At 28.7% G+C, this 19,725-nt stretch overlaps 1 protein-coding gene across 1 annotated transcript; it reads right to left on the reverse strand.

Moving 5' to 3' along the window:
• Positions 1-341: 341 nt before the first annotated feature.
• On the reverse strand, positions 342-18,124 carry LOC129906218 (G protein-coupled receptor kinase 1). Its single transcript, XM_055981895.1, has 15 exons — positions 17,782-18,124; positions 12,847-12,923; positions 12,221-12,294; positions 12,059-12,160; positions 11,903-11,977; positions 11,775-11,836; positions 9,701-9,752; positions 9,318-9,509; positions 9,054-9,209; positions 8,596-8,922; positions 5,445-5,545; positions 2,287-2,505; positions 885-1,091; positions 661-823; positions 342-598 (listed from the first exon to the last, which is right to left on the reverse strand). The coding sequence occupies exons 1-15, from the start codon at positions 17,892-17,894 to the stop codon at positions 422-424; spliced, it is 2,097 nt and encodes a 698-aa protein (XP_055837870.1). The 5' UTR covers positions 17,895-18,124; the 3' UTR covers positions 342-421.
• Between the last annotated feature and the right edge of the window lie 1,601 nt (positions 18,125-19,725).

The raw sequence follows: 19,725 nt of genomic DNA on the forward strand, positions 1-19,725 counted from the left end.
AAATCAATTACTCTCAGATTTGGAGTGATGTAACAGACATTGTTTTTTTATTCGATGAACTATAAACAAATGAAAAATAATTAATTTGTGTCGAGCAACAGTTTATTTCTTTTTTTTTTACTATTTTTAGTTTTGTATTTTTTACTTTTAAATTATTTATTTTATTTTTACTTAAACTTAAAACCGGTACATTAAAAAAAACCTTGTTTTCCTCGTTTTAGTTCTGTTCTAAAATGTTCAGATTTAATTAGGCAGATATTTTGTTTGTACATTTTAAATGATTTTTTTTTTCTTCATTTTCATACCACCTCTCAATATCTTATTTTAGAATGTTTGTTAAACAAGTTGATTTCATAATGTATTTTCAAATGAAATAATTTATAATGTAAATGTTAAATAAATATGTACGTTGTTGACTACGCTAATTGGATATATTGGATTTTGGTGATGGATTGCCGATTATATACAATGGTTTGGCCGCTTCTCTCTCGCTTCCGTATATTTTGCCTGCTTTACGAGCCATATTTCCCAGCAATTGTTGAGAGACTTTGTGTGCTGAACGCAATGAGAATGCCCATTCCTTTAAACCAATTTCATCCTGAAAGCAATTATTTTTAAAGTATTTTTATCTGATAATTTATTGAAAAATGTATTAATTACTGAATTGGTTAAAATGAGCCTCCCATCGCGAATCCCATCATTAATACGAATTTGAATACATTGCTCTCCTTTGTAAAGAACAAAATCTGGTGAAACTTCTTCAACTTGATCCATGAAAAAGAGTTCTGGTTTATTGTTGCCACTCTCAGTATGAAGTTCCAGTCTTAAAGAAAAAATGCAAACTCATTAAATGATTTTGTTAAATAAATTTAATAAACAATTACCTATTGGGATATAACTTTGCGTATTTGGTTTGCCACACTGATGCAAAAGAACCTCCCAGTTTTTTAATGTAACCATGGAGTATACAATCGGATTCTCGCTCATCGGCGTCAAAATGCATTTTCTGTTTTGATTTGCGTTTTTGTTCAATTTTGTCAGTTTCTATGTTAACAGCGTCAAAAACTGTTTCGGCTACTTCTTGTTGCCATCTGCAAATATTTGAAAAAAAAAGAAAACATTTTGTATCAATCCTTTATCAAAATTATGAAAACAAATAGTTACTCCATACATAAAAATTCGCAAAAACAATTCGTTTCCCGAGAAATGTTTTGTCGTAAACGCCAAAATGAATTTTTTTTTAAACTGCATACCTATGAATTAATAACTTTTAGAATGCGCTCTTATCATTTCTGTTATCAGATTTTATCTGTCGTCTACGGTTACTAAGATATAAGTATGCACTTTGTCGCATATCCACAAAATAAGTTTTGCTTTTGTATTGGTTTGGTCGTAAGTGCGCTTATTTTGTTCTACGTTAATGAGACGAAAAAAAATTGATTTTCGAAGACAAAGATATACAAAATCTTTGTAATTAGAAAACCATTATTCATGAAATAGTTTTGAATTCATACAATATAAGAAGATAATCCACAAAATATTCTTCTAAAAATTCTAAAAAGCTTTACCCTCAGTTTTATTTAATAGGTTCAAAATCAAAATAGGTTCAAAAGCAAAAATGTTTAAAGTATGAGTTACAAAATTGTGTCTATCAATAAATCTGATTGTGTTTAACATGTAAGAACGAAAACGGGTCGGGAAAAATCTTTAAGCGCGTAAAAAATGGGGAAAATACATTTTTGAATTAGGCCGAAACTAACGATGCATCTGGACAAAAACAAACAGAAGTTAAAAAGTAGTAAGCGTAATATCAAAGGGTATAGAAACAACATTTAAAGTTAAAGTTATTCAGCCACAATATGGGCCGATAGATGTGCAATGATCAGGACAACATGATTTCGGGCTAAAAATAAATCTGAAAACCGGTATAAAATGTACTTTGATGACGGCAAAACGGGTTGTCAGAAGTGGTAAACTTTTCAGAAGAACAAAACTTCACTAAAACTACCACTTTACAAACCACGAAAAATAACTCGCCTATGTACAAGGCGAGTTTCATCTGTATTAAATTTTGCTAATTGGATTTTGGTTAAATTGTAGCTTTTTCATGATTCCAAAAATTTTATTTTATTCTATTTTTTATAATTTTTGCTTAGATTCGAAGGAAAATGATATAACAACGCCAACTGTAAAAATTAAGGCACAATTCTATTATGACATTCTTTTTGCGCCACCCTATATATGTATGTACCTACATAATTTATATTTAAAAAAAAGACAACATACCTTTCAGAGATCGTAAGTGGAAAATATCTATATTGCTCCTGATCTGCTTCTGTTAATTTTATTCCTTTTGTATCTTCTTCGTCAAATGATCCTATATCAAACGCATCCGCAGCATTAACTTCTCCTCTCGGTGGTATAAGTGGAGGTGTATATTTCTGAATATAAACCTGATTCCAGTCAATTCCAGTAAAAAATGGATGCTGTTTTATTTCCTCAGCTCTGTTATGAAAATAATAATAATTTATTAATTTGCGATATTTCCATGACAAAAATAATGATAATAAATTAATCATCAATAATAATAAAGTAATTATTAACAAAGATATTGAAAGAAGTAAAAATATTTTAAGGTTTTAAAAATAGCGATTGCGCATGTCATGACAAAAGCTAGAAAAAAATACATTATTTACAGTTTTTTTTAAATATACTTAAACCCATGAGTTATACATATACAGGGTGTCCCGGAATGAGATAAAAACATTTTAAGGGATGATTCTTGGGTATATTCTAAGAAAAAAATTGTTCTACAGTAACTCTCTATGTGCAAAGTAGATACCATTTATCGATAATTTAAGAAAACTCTTACTTATTGTTTTCTTCATAAGAATAAATTTATAAAACACTATGTTCATTATTACTTTATCGAAGAAAATTGCCCCCAAAGTCAAAAATTATCATGGGTAAGAAAAAAAAAATTCCCTTAAAAAATTAATGTCTGAGCAATTAAAAAAGATCTTAATATTTTTTAGCAGTTACAAAGAATAGCATTTTTTCTAAAAATCAAGACATTAATAAAGTTTCTATCATAAGTATTAACGGAGTTATTAACATTAACATGAGTAAAGGCATACCAAAGTAAGCGTTTTCTTAAATCATCGCTAAAGGATAACTACTTTGCAGATAGACTTACTGTAGAACAATTTTTTTCTTAGAATATACCCAAGAATCATCCCTCAAAATGTTTTTATCTCATTCCGGGACACCCTGTATAATGTATTTATAATTACTTATTTTGGGTCCACCCAAAACTTTCTTACAAGGAAGCAGTTTAAATTAATATTTAAATTTGCACACACACACTGTCATCCCTAATCTGCTACCCGATGTAATCGAATGAAATTTGCTGTTTTTTTTTTTTTTGAAAGATTTAAATTTGTCTGATATGTTAAGTTTTAAAAAATAATTAAGAATAAACTAAACAAATTAATGAAGTTAAGTGAACGTTCTGGTCAATTTTTCCCAGTGGTTCAAACATTTTGAAAGTTCTTAGACAAAAAATCAACTCAATTGTTGGAGTGGAAGGAACTAGTTAACTAGCGACTGTGTTAATCATATGTTTTTTGGCTAGCTGAACCCGTCGCTGAAAACGTCACGTCCGGTTTAAAGTATTTTGGGGGCGATTTAAAATTAATTTAAAAGTTATGCTCATTTTAATAACTGTTTGCTCTAGGAGCTCTAATTTTTGAGATACATATTTTCATTTCTCACATTTTGGGGTAAATTTTTTTTAAATTTTCTTTATAAAATGCGTTTTAAAAGATTTACCGGAAAATTTAATTTCGAATGTTATGTATTTCAGTTCAGTAAGTAAAATGAAAATATGTACATACATTTTTTTTTTTAAATAAAAAAACTACAGCTGCTAAAAAAAAAACTGTTGTTTTCGGAATCAGCACGATCCATTTAGTAAAAAATGATTAACAACCAGCAGACTAGAAATTTTTTGTCTGTTGGACAGTTTTATTAAATTTATGAAAATCAACACCATCGTCGAAACGATATAGTTTGGCGATGATCGAGTTGAGGAATGACCCTTTAGGTAAATTTCGTATTTAATTTTGCAAGAAACAGCAATTTTCTGTTTAAAGATATTATAAAAAGTGTATAGTGTTATGCGCTGTCTATACTACGTTTATAAATTAGGCTGAATATATTTATAATTACATATTTTGAATATGTAGAGCCCATTGCTAGAATTTTATGAAATTAACCCTATCCCGATCTTACTAAGTGGCAACTTTCTTACAAGGAAGCAGTTTAAATTAATATTTAAATTTGCACACACACACTGTCATCCCTAATCTGCTACCCGATCTAATCGAAAGAAATTTGCTGTTTTTTTTTTTTGAAATGAAAATATGTACATAAATTTTTTTTAAATAAAAAAACTACAGCTGCTAAAAAAAATACTCTTGTTTTCGGAATCAGCACGGTCCATTTAGTAAAAAAGGATTAACAACCAGCAGACTAGAAATTTTTAAAGTTATGGAAATCAACACCATTGTCGAAACGATATCGTTTGGCGATGATCGAGTTGAAGAATGACCCTTTAGATAAATTTCGTATGTAATTTTGCAAGAAAATTATTCATTGGATCAATTTTACATCTAACGATATTTAATATTCGGGAGAAGAGCTTGCAATCAAAATGGTCCGGGAAATTTTGCTCCCTTTCAGCTTTTTAATGATTAATAACAAAAAGGGAACAAAATTAAAATAAAAGAATAACTATATTCTGGGAGTTCTTAGTTTGGCATCCCCTTCTTAAAAAAAAGGAAAAACTTTTATAAATTTTAGATACAGTAGTGTCAACTTGTTGCTTAGTAAAAATTACCTTTGTTCTCGTCAGAAAAAGTACACACAAAATTAAAACAATGAATTAAAAGTGAACTATGAGTGAGGATCTCCAAGTTTTACGTATAACACAGATAAATTATGGTAATGAAATTCATATAAGTACAATATGTAAACAGAAAGTAGTAATTTTAATTGGAAAGGGGAATTTCTAGGTATTTATGTAGTATGTATGTTGGAATATTTGTGTGTAATATATATAAATACTTTTACAAAAATAAGTAGCATGAGAATTTTTAAGCTTGTCGAAAAATATTAAAACAACAACGGAAAAATATTTTAAGTTTGCTTTCTTTTGTTTTATTTTTTTAGTGTAAGCATTATCTTATTTCAATAGTGCGATGGCAACACTTCAATTGAAAAATTTTACATGTCTAAAAGAATTACTTTGTTATAAAAAGCCATTTTTTAAATCAAATAAATATATAAATTTAACGAAATCTTAAGCAAATAAGCTCTTAAAATAATAGTAGCATGTACACCAATAATGAAAGTGTTAAATAAAAAAAATATATTGTTCATACCCTTTGCCCATACAACCCAAACGTTTTTCAGTATCTCTCTGTAGAAGACACTCCAAAAGATTTTTTAATTCCGCACTGAATACATCCGGAAATTCGATATTCTGAAATACAAATGAATATGACCTTTAAATAAGTTTTATTTTGTGTGTTTTTGCTTTACTTAGAGACTTGTTGCAAAATTATTAAATTTAAATATAATTATTCATTATTTCCCAACTGAGAAACATAATTTACAGCTATTGAGCAATCCCCGATTTTTAATTTTTTTTTTTTTTTTTTTGAGAAATGGCCTATTTGATAATTGGAAAATCATTTTTTTTATAAAGGGTTTATAAACACATGTTGAAATAAGTTGAAATATATTATTATTGCAAGTTGTATACAAAATAGTGGGATAAAGCCAAAAATATCTTTTTATGTAGGCTAAAAATCTCCAGTTAATTCTTTGTTATATTTTAATGCTTGAAAAATATGTTAAACCTATATTTTTGGATACCTTTGGTCATGTATGTTAATACGAAAATAATGTTTTAAAAAGATTATATTTTGAGTTCTATGGGTCGAATATTCAAGATTGAGGTTTTAAAAACTGATACAAATATTTTGCATTGAAATACAATTAAAATTTATAATACTGAGAAAATCTATATAAAGTGTTAATTGCAATATGCATTTAATTCGTTTGCAAAGAACGTCACAGGAATAAAACTTCTGAACAATATAATTATTATGTAAGAATTAACTTCATCAATAAATAATAAATTCATTTTTGTTCGTCTTTTCTTGTTATAACACTGATCTACTACAGGTTATGAAAGAAGAAAACAGTTCTTATAGAAACCGTTTGGAATTATGTATATTTAAACAAATTTTCCCACTTTCGAGTTCATCGCACCGAAAACCTTTGGAAAAGTATAGTTTAGTTTCGGCACCAAAAACATTGTACACATACATAGTAACATTTGATATAGAGTTAAAAAATCTAAAAAACAAGTTTTCTCACAAATTTTGTAACCTTTCAAAACATGTTTCACATGTTAGCGTTCAACTTTGCTTTTCGAAAAAAAATATCTTCCTTTTTAGAAGCAAATGAAGGTGAAATTTAGAAATTTTTCAAACTATTGTATCAAGTATGCTTTTGATTGTGATGAAATTAATATAATTTTTCTATTTTCATTTATTTAAAGACCTAAGGAAACTTAATATTTTTCACCACAATTATTCGTATTATGGATATTCAAGCAATGGTTAATTTGCCATTTTAGTAATTTCTATGAGATATGTTTTACACAAATCGGATCATATAACTCCTCGAGAGAACACTCTAAAAATAGAGGCGGCAAATGAACAGGAAAAATTATACTTTGAATTTACTTTTATTGGTAAGCTTACATTGCTTTTTGTTACATCCCGCAAGAAGTTCTGAATTAAAATTCCCGTGATTTTTCGGGAAAAGTGACCAATCAAAAACATTAGCGAAATTTCGATCCCTTTTCGCTTTTTTATGAATATTAACGTGAAGAGAAAATGAACGATATTTTAAGAATTTTTCGATTGGGGCCCTTTCCCGAACACATTTTCTCGGGAGTTTTCATTTATAATATGTTTCTCAAAAGACACAACAAAATGCTAAGAGTCTAAAATTTCCTGTTTAACACGCTGAACTAGGCTTTAAACACTCATGAAAATACACAAATCTATACAGTATACATGCAATTTAGAACTTATGACGGACACACATTCGAGTCTCAACATGATTTAGTGAAAGGAATACAAAAAAAATGGCATAAGTTCTGAATTTTTAGACTGTGGTCAGATGTCAAATGTTACTTAACTTTTTATGACATCTGACCAATTATAGCCGTTAAAAATGCAGAACTTAAGTTCAGATGGTCTGTCTTAAACCCGTGGTAATTTTTGCTATCTTGACAATCTTATGTCGATTTCTTTCACTCCAATGAGAGTACCCTTTTAGTACTTATTTTTGCACTTTTGAAGGTTTTGTGTTCCTTGACGCCACAAAATTGTAAAAAAAAATTACTCCGGAGTAATTTTAGTACTACGGAGTACCCCGGATTTACTCCACATTTTTAGTCAGATTTACACCGATTTGCAAACACACTTATGAATTTGAAGTTTGACATTTTAAAATTTTGTTTGAAAAGTGAAAAATGCGAAAAGTTTTTCTTTCAAACTCTTTTGTTATTAACAAAAACAACCATTATGAATATATTTTCTATTGTATTATATTCCGCCAGATATATTTCTTCCATATTGTTTGTTAATTCTTCACTTTTTTCAAAATGAAATTGAAAACCGAATAAAAAAAATTGTTCAGCCAGTGTTCTTCATCAATAAAAAAAAAATCCTGTCCCATATAAAAAAAATCCCATTTTTGTCTGCGTTGATGGGATATTTTTATTTTACAATAATCAAACTATGGGTGTGTGTCAATTAGGCAGAAAAAAACCGATCAGAAGTATAATGAAAAATATACCAAAATTAAAACTAAGTCCGCTTCTACAGGAAGACGCAAAGCGCGAGACGCCCATAAGAGCAAAGGAGAAATAGAGTTCGAAAAAAAGGAAAGGAAGATTTTTTCGATTTGTATATTTTGGTGTTGTTTTTTTGGAATTAAAATACAGACTTCTTCTACACGCAGACGTAGACGCACAAGATGCACATAAGAGCACAGGAGAAATCGATCTTTATCTCTCCCTTGTTTCATACAAGTACCCTCACCGCTACCCGTACCGCTACCGCATACCCTCCAGTATGGCCAAGCCTTTATGCTTCATATTGTATTAATATTAATTTTTTTTAAATTCATTACATTTTTTCTCTAGGCCTATTATCACTATTTTTTTCAAGGAAATTATCCATTTTTGCCTTGTAACACACACAATTACAAAAAAAATTTTACTCTCATTATGTTCTATCACTCCAGAAAAAGGAGTAAAAATTTAGAGTACTCCTTAATAGAGTGAAAGAAAACGACATTAAGAAAACCCCATAGATATTTCCGTAAAAATTATAAAACTTATTTTACACAATTTTTCCAAATACTTTCCTTCTCCGATTGCTGTCGCAATAATAATAATTCTTAATTAATATTTTTGTATACAAAATACCACTTAAAACCTTTACTTACCATTGTTAATGTCATGCGATCAATCTCATGTTTATCCTTAGTTTTGTGCTGTCGGAAAGGAGAATGACCTTTTAATAACTTATATAGCATGCAACCAAAACTGAACCAATCAGCACTTGAATCATATGGAGTTCCTTTTGATAGCACTTCGGGAGCCATATAACCGTGTGTTCCTACTGATGCATGTGGTTTTTTTCTTGAGAAATCACAAGCCAAACCCAAATCAGATATTCGTACGTGTCCATTTTCATCTAAGAGAATGTTTGCGGGTTTCAAGTCTCTATATACGATAAAACGCTTGTGCATGTGCTCCAAACCAAGTATTACCTAAAAAAATATAAAAGGAAACACTTACATATATTGAGATATCTCAAATTGCGTTTGCGTCTTAATTTTATTATTTTTTTTTTTAATTCAAAAAATTATTGTAGGTTTCTGGCATTGTTACGATTTCTTACCTCAGCCGCATAGAACTTCATTTGTGCCTCATTAAAAACACCGTGTTGTGATAGGTGATAGTGCAAATCACCACCATTCATCAAGTCAAGAATGAAGCATAATTTATCTGGAGTATGGAAAGCGTAGGTCATACATACGATAAAGGGACAATCGGCCTAAAAAACACAATGTAAGAAAATTAAAAAAAATATTATTTAGAATCAGAATATAAACATAGCAATAATATTATTGAGTCATTAAAGATTGAGAAATTAAAGACATACCCCAGTGCTAACAGCTGAGAGCATAGTCCTTTCGTTAAGAGCTAAGGTTTCGCCTTGTTTCATTTTTATCCTCTTTTTATCCAAGCACTTCATTGCATACATTTTGCCACTATCAGCTTTTCTACAACCATAAACTTCACCAAAACCTCCGCGTCCGATTATTCTGTGAACACTAAAGTCATTCATAGTGAGCTGAAATAACAAAAAGAATTAATGACAAACTTAAATAAAAATAATAATTCGTTATGTGTTATAAACAAGTAACTACCTAATTAATATAAATTTTTTTTTTCAAAACTAGGAACTTATAGTTAAATGAACTAATTAAATTTTATTTCGGGTCAACTACAATAGTATTTAAAACTAATGATTAATTTACTTACTTGCATATTAAGTTCTAAATTTTTCCATTGACAGAAACGAGTAAATTTATCGCTGAAAGTATTAAAATAAAATACAGTATAAGATATATTATAAAGTAGATGTATTTAAAACATTTATTTATACATAAGACAAATATTAAAAGATCTTGATACAGGATAAGATATGAGAAATGATTTTTAAAAAGGGGATACAATCAATATTCAGTTTTATATTTTAAACTGAGCATGCAGTTTTTCTCTCTAAGTAACGACACATGTTTAAACAACCTTGGTAAATGGTAAAGCGATGCAAATTCTACCAATATTGCACCTCGAAAAATCTTATTCGGATAAAATAGGCTGTTGTATAATATAATTTTCCATTTTACTAAATTTATTTGGTTATCCTTTTTGTTTTTTTTTTTTTTGCATGAGCTTGTTTTGCAATATTTTTAACTTAGTAAGTCTTTATTTAGCTTTGCCAAATTATTAAGTCGCGTTTTCCCAGTTTTTATTTTACATTGTATACATGACTGTAAAACAGAGTGCAAAATAATAAAAAAAAATACATTTTAAGAAAATTAAAATTAGGAAAGGTACTTTTGCAAAATGTCTTTTAGACCGTACGCCTGCGATAAACGGTTTATAAGTAATTAATTCGCCCGATGATGAAACTCTGCTTCCGAAACGCGTCTCGTCAATAATATTTTTGTGTCGTCTTTTTAAGTGGTTTCGATCTCCAAAATTAATGAAGGATGATGATATAACAACCTTGAATTTAATTATTTTTTTTTTTTTTTTGAAAATCGTAACGAGCCGTTTTTTTAGAAAATATTTATAAAAATTTTTGCTATGCCAATAAAAATTAAATATAAATCAATGTTTTCAAAGAAAAGGTCTGTTTAATGAAAAAAGTCTAGGATAGAACAGATCAGAGCAGCACAAGTTTGTAAATACTGTCAGAACAAGAAAGAACAGAAAAGTTCAACTTCTTATTTAACAAGATTGACAGTTATCTAAATAAAGTGCAAAATTTTAAATTCAAAAATAATTTCTTGAAATGATTTCTTACTAAAATAAATTATTTACTAGCACTTTTGATATTTCCGTAATTTTTTTTTGTTATTAATCAAAAACTCTTAAGAAATTTTTAAGATCTTATTTTTACTTATTTTTATCACAATCAAACAAATAGCTGACAATTGGCACTTTTCACTCACTTGCTCTACCCCAAAAGTAGGAGCAGAAAAACTTGAACTTTTTTGTGCTAAACAAATTCATGAAACATAAAATGACAGATTGTAGAACAAGTAGCGGCGAGTTTTTTTTTCATGAAACAAAAAAACTTGTACCTTTTGGATCTTTTCTGTTCTTTTCTGTGCGGATCAGATTCATTAAACAGAACAAAAAAAACTGATTTAAATTTTTTTTTACTGAAAAGCCAAAATCTTTGTTTTTGAATTTTTTTTGACATTAAAATTACCTGCTTAAACTTTTTGTTTAAAAATATACGTTTTTTTTTAAGGGTAGACCGTTATTTGTTACATTACATGTACATTTTTGAGAAAACAACTTTTACCATTTTGATCGTATGGTAAGTGCCGTTAATTGTGGCCCAAAAAAAAATCAATTGTCTTCCAGGTAATCACCAAAAACTCTTAACTACGGAATTTGAAGTATGTAAATCGTTTCAGTGGTGAAGTGTGCAGCTCGAGATAGAACTGCGAGAACTTTTTTAGCATTCTCTATCATCATAATATCATGTTTGATTGTTTTTTATTTTATAACTAGAGCGCACTCAAGTTCGATTTTTTACAGACCTAGAATATCTTTTAAATAGTTGGATACATGAAAAAAGTAGATATTTTTTAACATTCGATAATAACGAAGTGTGTTTTTTCAAATGAGTCTGGAGTAAAAAATCAAAAAATACGAAGCGGATTATTTTCCCATTAATATTACACTTACATTTGGTAAACACGTTTTTTGAAGTGCCAAGTAATACATTTTTTAGTGCCAGAACTTAAAAACATAATAATCGATTTTTTTTTACCCACCCTTATATACAGCTCTTTTATTAAAAACAAAAACTTACCTTTCCACGAATTTTTTGAAAGGCTTCGATTTGAGATGACTAAATATTTCTTCGATATAAGGCTAAAAAAAATATTAAGATTGTAAGAGAAAAGTATGCACAAAATGTTTCTTAAACTCGAAACTAACCTCAAATAAGTTAATTGGAACTTCATTTTTTAATAGATATTTCTGAACATTAGCAACCGCCTCTTTCGAATATTCCTTGAAATAAAAAAAAAATAAAGTTTTTATGAGACTACTTTTTGCTACCTATACTAGTTTATGATATAGAATTAAACTTACGTGCGTGTGCGAGAGCATCTCCTTCATAATAAAATTATCGTAAATTTCACGTGCCAAACTTTTTCGATCATCGCAGCATTCAGTTTTTTCAAACGCTTTTATCTGTGTATTAAATAAATAATTTGTTTAAAACACTTTGTACAAATATAAAATCCACATAACTTGTTCATAAAATTTAAGATGCTGTATAGGTTCTTCAAAGTCACCTTCACAAAACTCTTTGAATAAAAGATATCCTATAAAGAGAATAAATCAAAATTATGATGATGCCAACAGAAGGATTAATGGAGAACAATTTTCTTAATATTTATCAAATATAATTTTACACAGCATTAATGTAACGAAACTGCCAATTTATAATTACGAATTGACAAAAGTTCAAATTTAATATTTTATAACTCAATTTATATAGACTTTCTTCATAGAGAATGATTATGGTCATTATTAATTACAATAAATTTGAAAAATAATTATTAATAATAATTGAATCGTTTATTTTCAAAACATGATAAGTTCATTTTGCATTTTTTTTTTTGTTGAACAAACAAAAACGATGATTTTATTATTCTTATGAATTAAAATTTAATAAATAAATAATTTGTTGTATAAGGATAATATTTGCATTTAAAGTAAAAATCAAACTTGTTAAATATAAAAAATATTTTGTCAGAAACTTTTTTTGAGGAAATGGACTTATAATGTTTTGAAAATAAACCATTCAATTGCCATTACTTAGTAAATTGAGATTGAATTTTTAATATTTATTAATTTATAAACTTATAACGTACCAAAAACTTGATTGAATATTTTATGGAAGTTTAATTCATTTTCCTTCTCCATATATTTGTACATTACACTACGAACACTGGAAGAGGAAACAAAATGTTTGTATTAAAAATAAAAAAGTTTTTTATAAAAAAATGTATTAAATAAAAAATTTTTTTATATGTAAGAAAATTTAATTTTAAACTAATATGGATTATTGTATTTCTTTTTTTTATAATTAAACTATATTGATATAAATTTAGAGTCTTTTTAATTTGCATGATACCAAAAAAGTTATTTTACAAAAAAATGTCTTATAAAGTTTTTTGTATCACTTACCGTTTAGTCTTTCAAACTTATTTTTGTAGAACATAATTTTTGTCTAAAACCTACCGTTTTAAAAATAAAAAAATGTTGTGACCTTTAACCCCTTATAATGGGACTAGTAGACAGAGGAAACTTCAGGAATTTTCACAAATTGTAAACCAACCTTACACCAAGCTGAATAACGAAAATCAGCCTGTTACAAATTTTTTCCTTGTTTTGACAATTTTTCGTCTATTCTTACTGGATTATTATAACTATTGTTTGACAAAAATATTTCAATTTGAAGATTTGTTTTGCCAAACAATATTTAGTGTATCAATTTTTGAAGTTAAAAGAATTTCATAAAATTTTGCCGTACAAAAATGAAAAAAGCAACACTGACTCATCTTTAAAACTCAATTTCAATTGTTTACATCTTTTTTTTTCAAAAAAACAGTCTTTTCTATTATACCATTATCTTGCAAAATCAATTTTAAAAAACCATGCTATTAGCTTTTAAAGCTAAAATATGTATGTATATCATTTTTTGCAATATATAGATCATCATAATAACTTATAGCTTTTTTTAAAAGCAAAATAATTTGAGTTTGCCGGACTACAAATTAATAAAAAAAAAAAGAAAACAACAACTGCATTAATTCAACTGCATGCTTAATTTGTGCTTGCAACTACAAGTCTACAAGAAAAACACTAACGGCCGAAACAGTACAGACCAAGTACTAGTTAGGACTCGGTACTAGGTACCTCCTCAAAATCAGCTAGGAACTGTTTGTTATACCAATTGTTGGCACTCAAATCAGAACGAAGTAATTCCTTCAAACAAGCACTAAGCTATAGAACTGTCAAATTGTTACCGAGTATTAGTTAGGACTCATACAATAAGGTTTTCGACATTGTTAGATCTTTTAAAGAGTGAAAATCAAGGCAAGTCAAGAGAGAAACTCTTTACGTAGACATTCTACATTTGCATTTTTCAATGCCCGGAATCTATCTTCCAACTGCCACCACAAAATTGTGAAGCCTTTTCCCTCAAGTTCATCAAAGCAAACCTGCAGCAGAACTGCAAAATATAGCTTCCATTTATTCAGCCAAGTATTGTCTGTTAGAAAATTTATCCGGCTTATTAGAACTATTGGTCTTTTTTCTAACAAGAAGTACTAGATTAGTCAAAATTTACTAATTATTATAACAATATTTTCTTTTTTGTAGTACTGCTGCAGGTTTGCTTTTATGAACTCATGTCAAGTTTTGAAACGACAGTTCAAATAAATTCTGAAACTGGCTCATCTACGACTACTTCAATAATTGAATAACAATCACAACGTCCAAGTCGTTAAAAAAATGCAAGAACGATTGGCCCTAGGAGCAACTTTTTTTGACATTTAACCAAAACTTTTTCTGTTTTCTTCGCTACGTACAATTCTTCCCGATACCTAGAGATACCTGAGCCCATGTTCTGTAACTTTTATCACTGGCAATAAAATATTTGAATGACTAAAATCCATTTTATCTTATCAAAATAAAGAAATTTATAAACTCTGAATTTGAAAGAAATCGTGTTCTTATTTTTTTTAAATGACGTTGGTGAAAGCGATAGGCCTAAATATTTGCACACTCCTCGTCAAACTATTCACCCTGGTACATATATTTTTTTCAATCTTTTTGATGGCATTTTATTATTTGTTGCAGACAAAACAGACAGAACAACAGCGTCTAAGTAACCGTAATATTAAAATTTTAGAGAATTTTCAAAAACACATTTTTGGTTTTTTTTTAAATATTTCAATTTTTTTTTTTTTTTGAAAAACATTTGAAATTTAGTTTTTGAATGTTAATTAATTATTTCTTCAAAATGGCATACCAAATATTTTTTTTTTTTTTTTTGAAAAATGTTAGAAAATTTTTATTTAGAAAAAAATTATTTTTTTTTTAATAGCTCTAACGATTTTTTTCTTAAAATTCTTTTTCATACAAGAAATAAGATGGCATATTATTTTGTGGTCAAAATCATTTAAAACGGTGTTTCGTTAATTAAAAAAAAAAAAACAGATTTTATAAATTTATTAAATTACTGGTGAAATTAAATTAATTTTTTTTTTGTTATATAAAGCTTTAAAATAAGAGCTACTTTTATAATAAGAGCAAGTACGTGCGACCCAGTCGTGCATTTTATTTCTATTTCATTTTTTTTTTTAGTTTTCTAAATTATCAAAATAAAATGTCAAAATCAGAGTTAGGTTAATTTTATACGTATTCATTTCTAGTAACGCTTTGTGAATTAAGATCAAGTCCTATTATTGTGGAAAAATGCTCTTACCTACTAACTTTTTGTTACGACCAAGTTCCAGTGCAAGTACCTGGTTTAGCTAGACGGGGTGCTAAGCTGGCTTAGGACAATGTGAAGATATTGGTCGTTTTATGAAATAATTTGAGCTTAAAATTAATGCATAAAGAGTACAGCTATTTAAGATTTATTTTGTCGAAAATATCTATATTTAATATTTGGTAAGTATAATAAAGGCGGATGAAAACAACTTGGATTTTTTCGAGAGAAAAGTTCTTCGTGCGATTTTTGGTCCCGTGTGTATTGATGGTGATTGGAGAAGAAGATACAACAACGAGCTTTACGGGTTGTACAAGGACGCTAAACTAGCCAAGAGAGTGAAGTTGCAGCGCCTGAAATGGCTAGGTCACGTGGAGCGCATGGACAACAATGCTCCGGCCGGGAAAGTTTTCGACTCCAACCCAGAGGGACGGCGCAGTAGAGGAAGACCTCGTCTGAGGTGGCACAACCAAGTGGAAGGGGACCTCAATCAACTTGGCGTGCGAAACTGGAAGCAGCGAGCTAAAGATAGAGCTGGCTGGCGAAGCTTGTTGCGTGAGGAACAAATCCACAGCGGATTATAACCGCCTTACGGCGCTGGTCACCCTAAGTAAGTAAGTATAAACTTCGTACATATAAAAGCCAAGGTTCTGGAGCCAGTCAAAAATCATGAAAAATCAGCAAAATTATCAGTTTTTCAAAAATTGTTTTTAATTTAGGTATAATAAATACGTATTTTTTTAATATTCATTCAAAAATTACTATTTTTAAGCTTTAAAATACCGTTTCAAACAAAAAGATAAAAGATAGACGCAAAACTATGGTAACATGAAAACGACGTTTTGCAAAAGTTCAAATGCGGGTAGCGGGGAAACCACGCAACTAAAAATTAAATCATCATGGATTTGCTTCCTTACAGTCCTAAAGAATATCCTGACAAAGTTTGAGCAAAATCTAAATTGAGACAGCAATTTCGATTGAACGCTTTCATACAGAATGAAATATTTTTCTGTAAACTGTCCTTAAAAATTGTTGTAATCGAAAGCGGTGAAGATTTTTCTTATTTGCCCTATACTAGTTTTACAGATTCATCGACTTTCCCTGGATTCCAAGATTTTACAAATTTTATGCTTAATTTTACTCGTATAATTATGTATGTATTTCTCCGAAATAAATTCATGTTTAAGTTCAAAAAAAACCTAAGTCAACGACTTAAAAATTATTTTTGAAAAAAAAAAAAAAAATGTTTACATCCAATATTTTATTGATGCCTCCATTAAGTACGTAGGGCTGTTTTAGATCTTTTAATGTGAAATGTTTCCAAATAAACATTACATTTAAAGTTTTCAATCATTTAATATTTAAACTCTGTATTATTTTTCCTATTAAATACGAATAAAATCAAACCAATTCAACTGGATTGAGTGAGAAACAATGTTTACATTAGTACAAAAAATATAATATTAGCTTGATTATAGATTAGGTATATATTTTTTTAAATCAACCAAAAAAAAAATATACCTTCAAACACTACCTACCTATGTGCTTACAGTTTTAAAGATTTTTTTTAAATAAAAACAAATGTATCTGCTATGTGTCATACAAACAACGACGCAAAACGAATTCCAGATGATACAAAAACCGACTAAAAGTAGGATCTCTCAATTCAAATACCCACGAATTTATACGAGTCATACCTACGCTACATATTTATAATATTTTGATCGTCTTATTCACTAAACATAAATTCCTTGTATTTAGTGCTTTTTTGTAAGCAAGTACCTGAAATAACCCAGAGCAAAAAAAAAAATAAGTATTGTGGCCGGCTAAATTTATACCAAGTTAAAATAAACAAAAAAAATTTAACTGCACAATCGAATAAAGAAAGAACTTACACCACACGCGTTTCTTTTGCTTCCGCTTAGAAATATAATATTTTGCAATAAACTAATCCAATTGATTTGCAGCTTTCAAATAGCCTCAGAATTATTTTAAAAATGACATTTTTGTGTAAAAAGTAAAAATAATATGATCTTTATGGAATAAAATACCATGTTTCTTTTGAGAACTACACACATAAAAAAGAAAGGAAAAAAAATATAAAAGTTGTGTGCGATTAGGTGTTTTTCGATTTGCAAGAAATACGTACGTACGTATGTAGGTACATAATGTACATATTTAAATGGGTTTCTTTCTTCAAATGTCTGTATTGTTTGGGATATTCTTATAAGAATTATTTTTATTTAACCAACTTAACTGAAGCATACAAATATTTAGTTTATTTTTTTTTTGTTTTGTATTTCTTTACCTTGGATCGGGTAATATTAATTTTTTACTTGCTCTTGCTGCTGGAGTACATTTAGATTTTTCCATTGCCATTAAATAGCTGACATCGGCCAAAACAGCCTCGAGATCCGCCATTTTAGTGCAAAATCTTATTTATACCGCAGGCTTTTGAGTTATGTTTTGTTGTGAATTTCTTGTTGGGGATTTACTTATTAGTTAGTGTGATTGCATTATCATAATTTTTGTTTTAATAGTTTATTATTTTTATATTAAAATTGAAGCACAAATTATAATACAACATTTGACAAAAGGCAACGATAACGACACGACGTAAGCTAGTCAATTTTTCTGTATCCAAATATTTTTTCTTTTTTTTTTTTCTTTTCAATCATCAAATGCCAATTTGACAGGTAAATTTTGTAATAGATTTTTTTGGAAAAAAAAAGTAATAAAAGATATAGTTTCGATAATTTTTAGTACATTTATGAAAGAATACAAGAATACAACCAGTTGTTTTTTTTTGTGTGAAAAAGCGATGTAAATTTGTCCAAGAAGCCTGGTACGCTGCTCGCGCTAAATTTTAAGCCTGGTACGCTGCTCGCGCTAAATTTTAGCTGAGATAAAATTCCCATACAAGTTATCGATAATTTGTATGGGATCCATTTTAGCTCAGATAAAAATTTTCGATAATTTGTATGGGAGCTAAAATTTAGCGCGAGCAGCGTACCAGGCTAGACGTAATATCCTGTTTCACTTGAGCCCAAATGAAATAATTGCTAAAATTTAGTGTGATCTGCGTACTAGGCTTTAGAACCCAAATCATATAATAGCGGTGTTCCTTTGGAAGGTGGCAAAGTACTACTAGTAGTTTTCTAGCGATTTTCAATGGAACGCACTTTCTACGAATTCAATACAAATATCTACTGGAGAAGGAGAGCAAGAGCATGAGTAGTTGATAGTACTAGATTAACCAAAACATCTACTAGTAGTAAACTACCACCTTTAATGGAACAGGGCTAATAGTAGATGTTTTGGTTAATCTAGTACTATCATCTAGGGTGTTTTCATAAACGTCTGCCTAACTTAGGCCTGCGTTAGTCGTGTTCATAAAGTCAGATCTGCGATCGGACTAACTTAGTCCAACTGCAGTTCTGCTGTTCATAAACGTCAGTATGTCGTCAACATCGGGCAGATTGCGCAGCCAAAATTTTATTGCTGTAGAACTCAAGAAGAAATTTATTTGACTCTTGATTCGATTTTTTTTTTTGTTAATAAATGTAAATATTGTTAAAAAAAAATGAAAAGCAAACATATTGATTAGGGTGGTGCAAAAAAAGTTTCTTTTTTTCATTTTTCGAAAAATTTAAATTTTAATGACACACAAAATTTCGAAATCGTGTTTTTTGAGATAGTGAGTTTATATTAATTTTTTTCATATTAGGGTGGCTCTAAAAAATGTTATCTTCTACAGTTGCTTGAAGAATTCCAAAAAAATCAATGTGGATATTGTTTTGACCAAATTATCGAAGAAAAAAAAAATTCCATTAGGGTGGTTCAAATTTTTTTTTTTTATTAATTACAAAAAAAATTATTTGTCACTGCAGAGAAAGTTTGTAAAACATGGTTTATGAAATATAATGTGAAATTGGATACGTATTTTCGAATTAGGGGGCTCAGAAAAATGGTATATTTAACATTTACGCTTGTAATTCAACCAAATTCAATTTAATTACTTTGGCATGAATTTAATAAAAACGCACTTAGAAAACTTTCTGTGCACTAAAAATCATTTTTTTTTTCAAAAGCATAAAAAAACTTTCTTGGACACCCTAATTAAAAATATTTTTTCCATAGATAATTTGTTTTAAATGTGAACTACTCGGTGTTTTTATTATTTTTTTTTTTAGAAGAAAGTATTTTTTTTTAGCCACCCTAATGTAACACGGTTTACAAATTTTTCGTGTTA

The sequence above is a fragment of the Episyrphus balteatus genome, chromosome 1 (genome assembly GCF_945859705.1).
Source record: "Episyrphus balteatus chromosome 1, idEpiBalt1.1, whole genome shotgun sequence".
Lineage (NCBI taxonomy): Eukaryota > Metazoa > Arthropoda > Insecta > Diptera > Syrphidae > Episyrphus > Episyrphus balteatus.

Excerpts from the sequence above, each read along its gene's own strand:
- LOC129906218 (XM_055981895.1), bottom strand. The coding sequence starts at position 17,894 with ATGGCGGATCTCGAGGCTGTTTTGGCCGATGTCAGCTATTTAATGGCA. Across the intron at positions 8,923-9,053 it reads TGAAGTTCTATGCGGCTGAG|GTAATACTTGGTTTGGAGCA; the intron begins GTAAGAAATCGT and ends ATATTTTTTTAG. Across the intron at positions 5,546-8,595 it reads ATCGCATGACATTAACAATG|AATATCGAATTTCCGGATGT; the intron begins GTAAGTAAAGGT and ends TTTGTATTTCAG.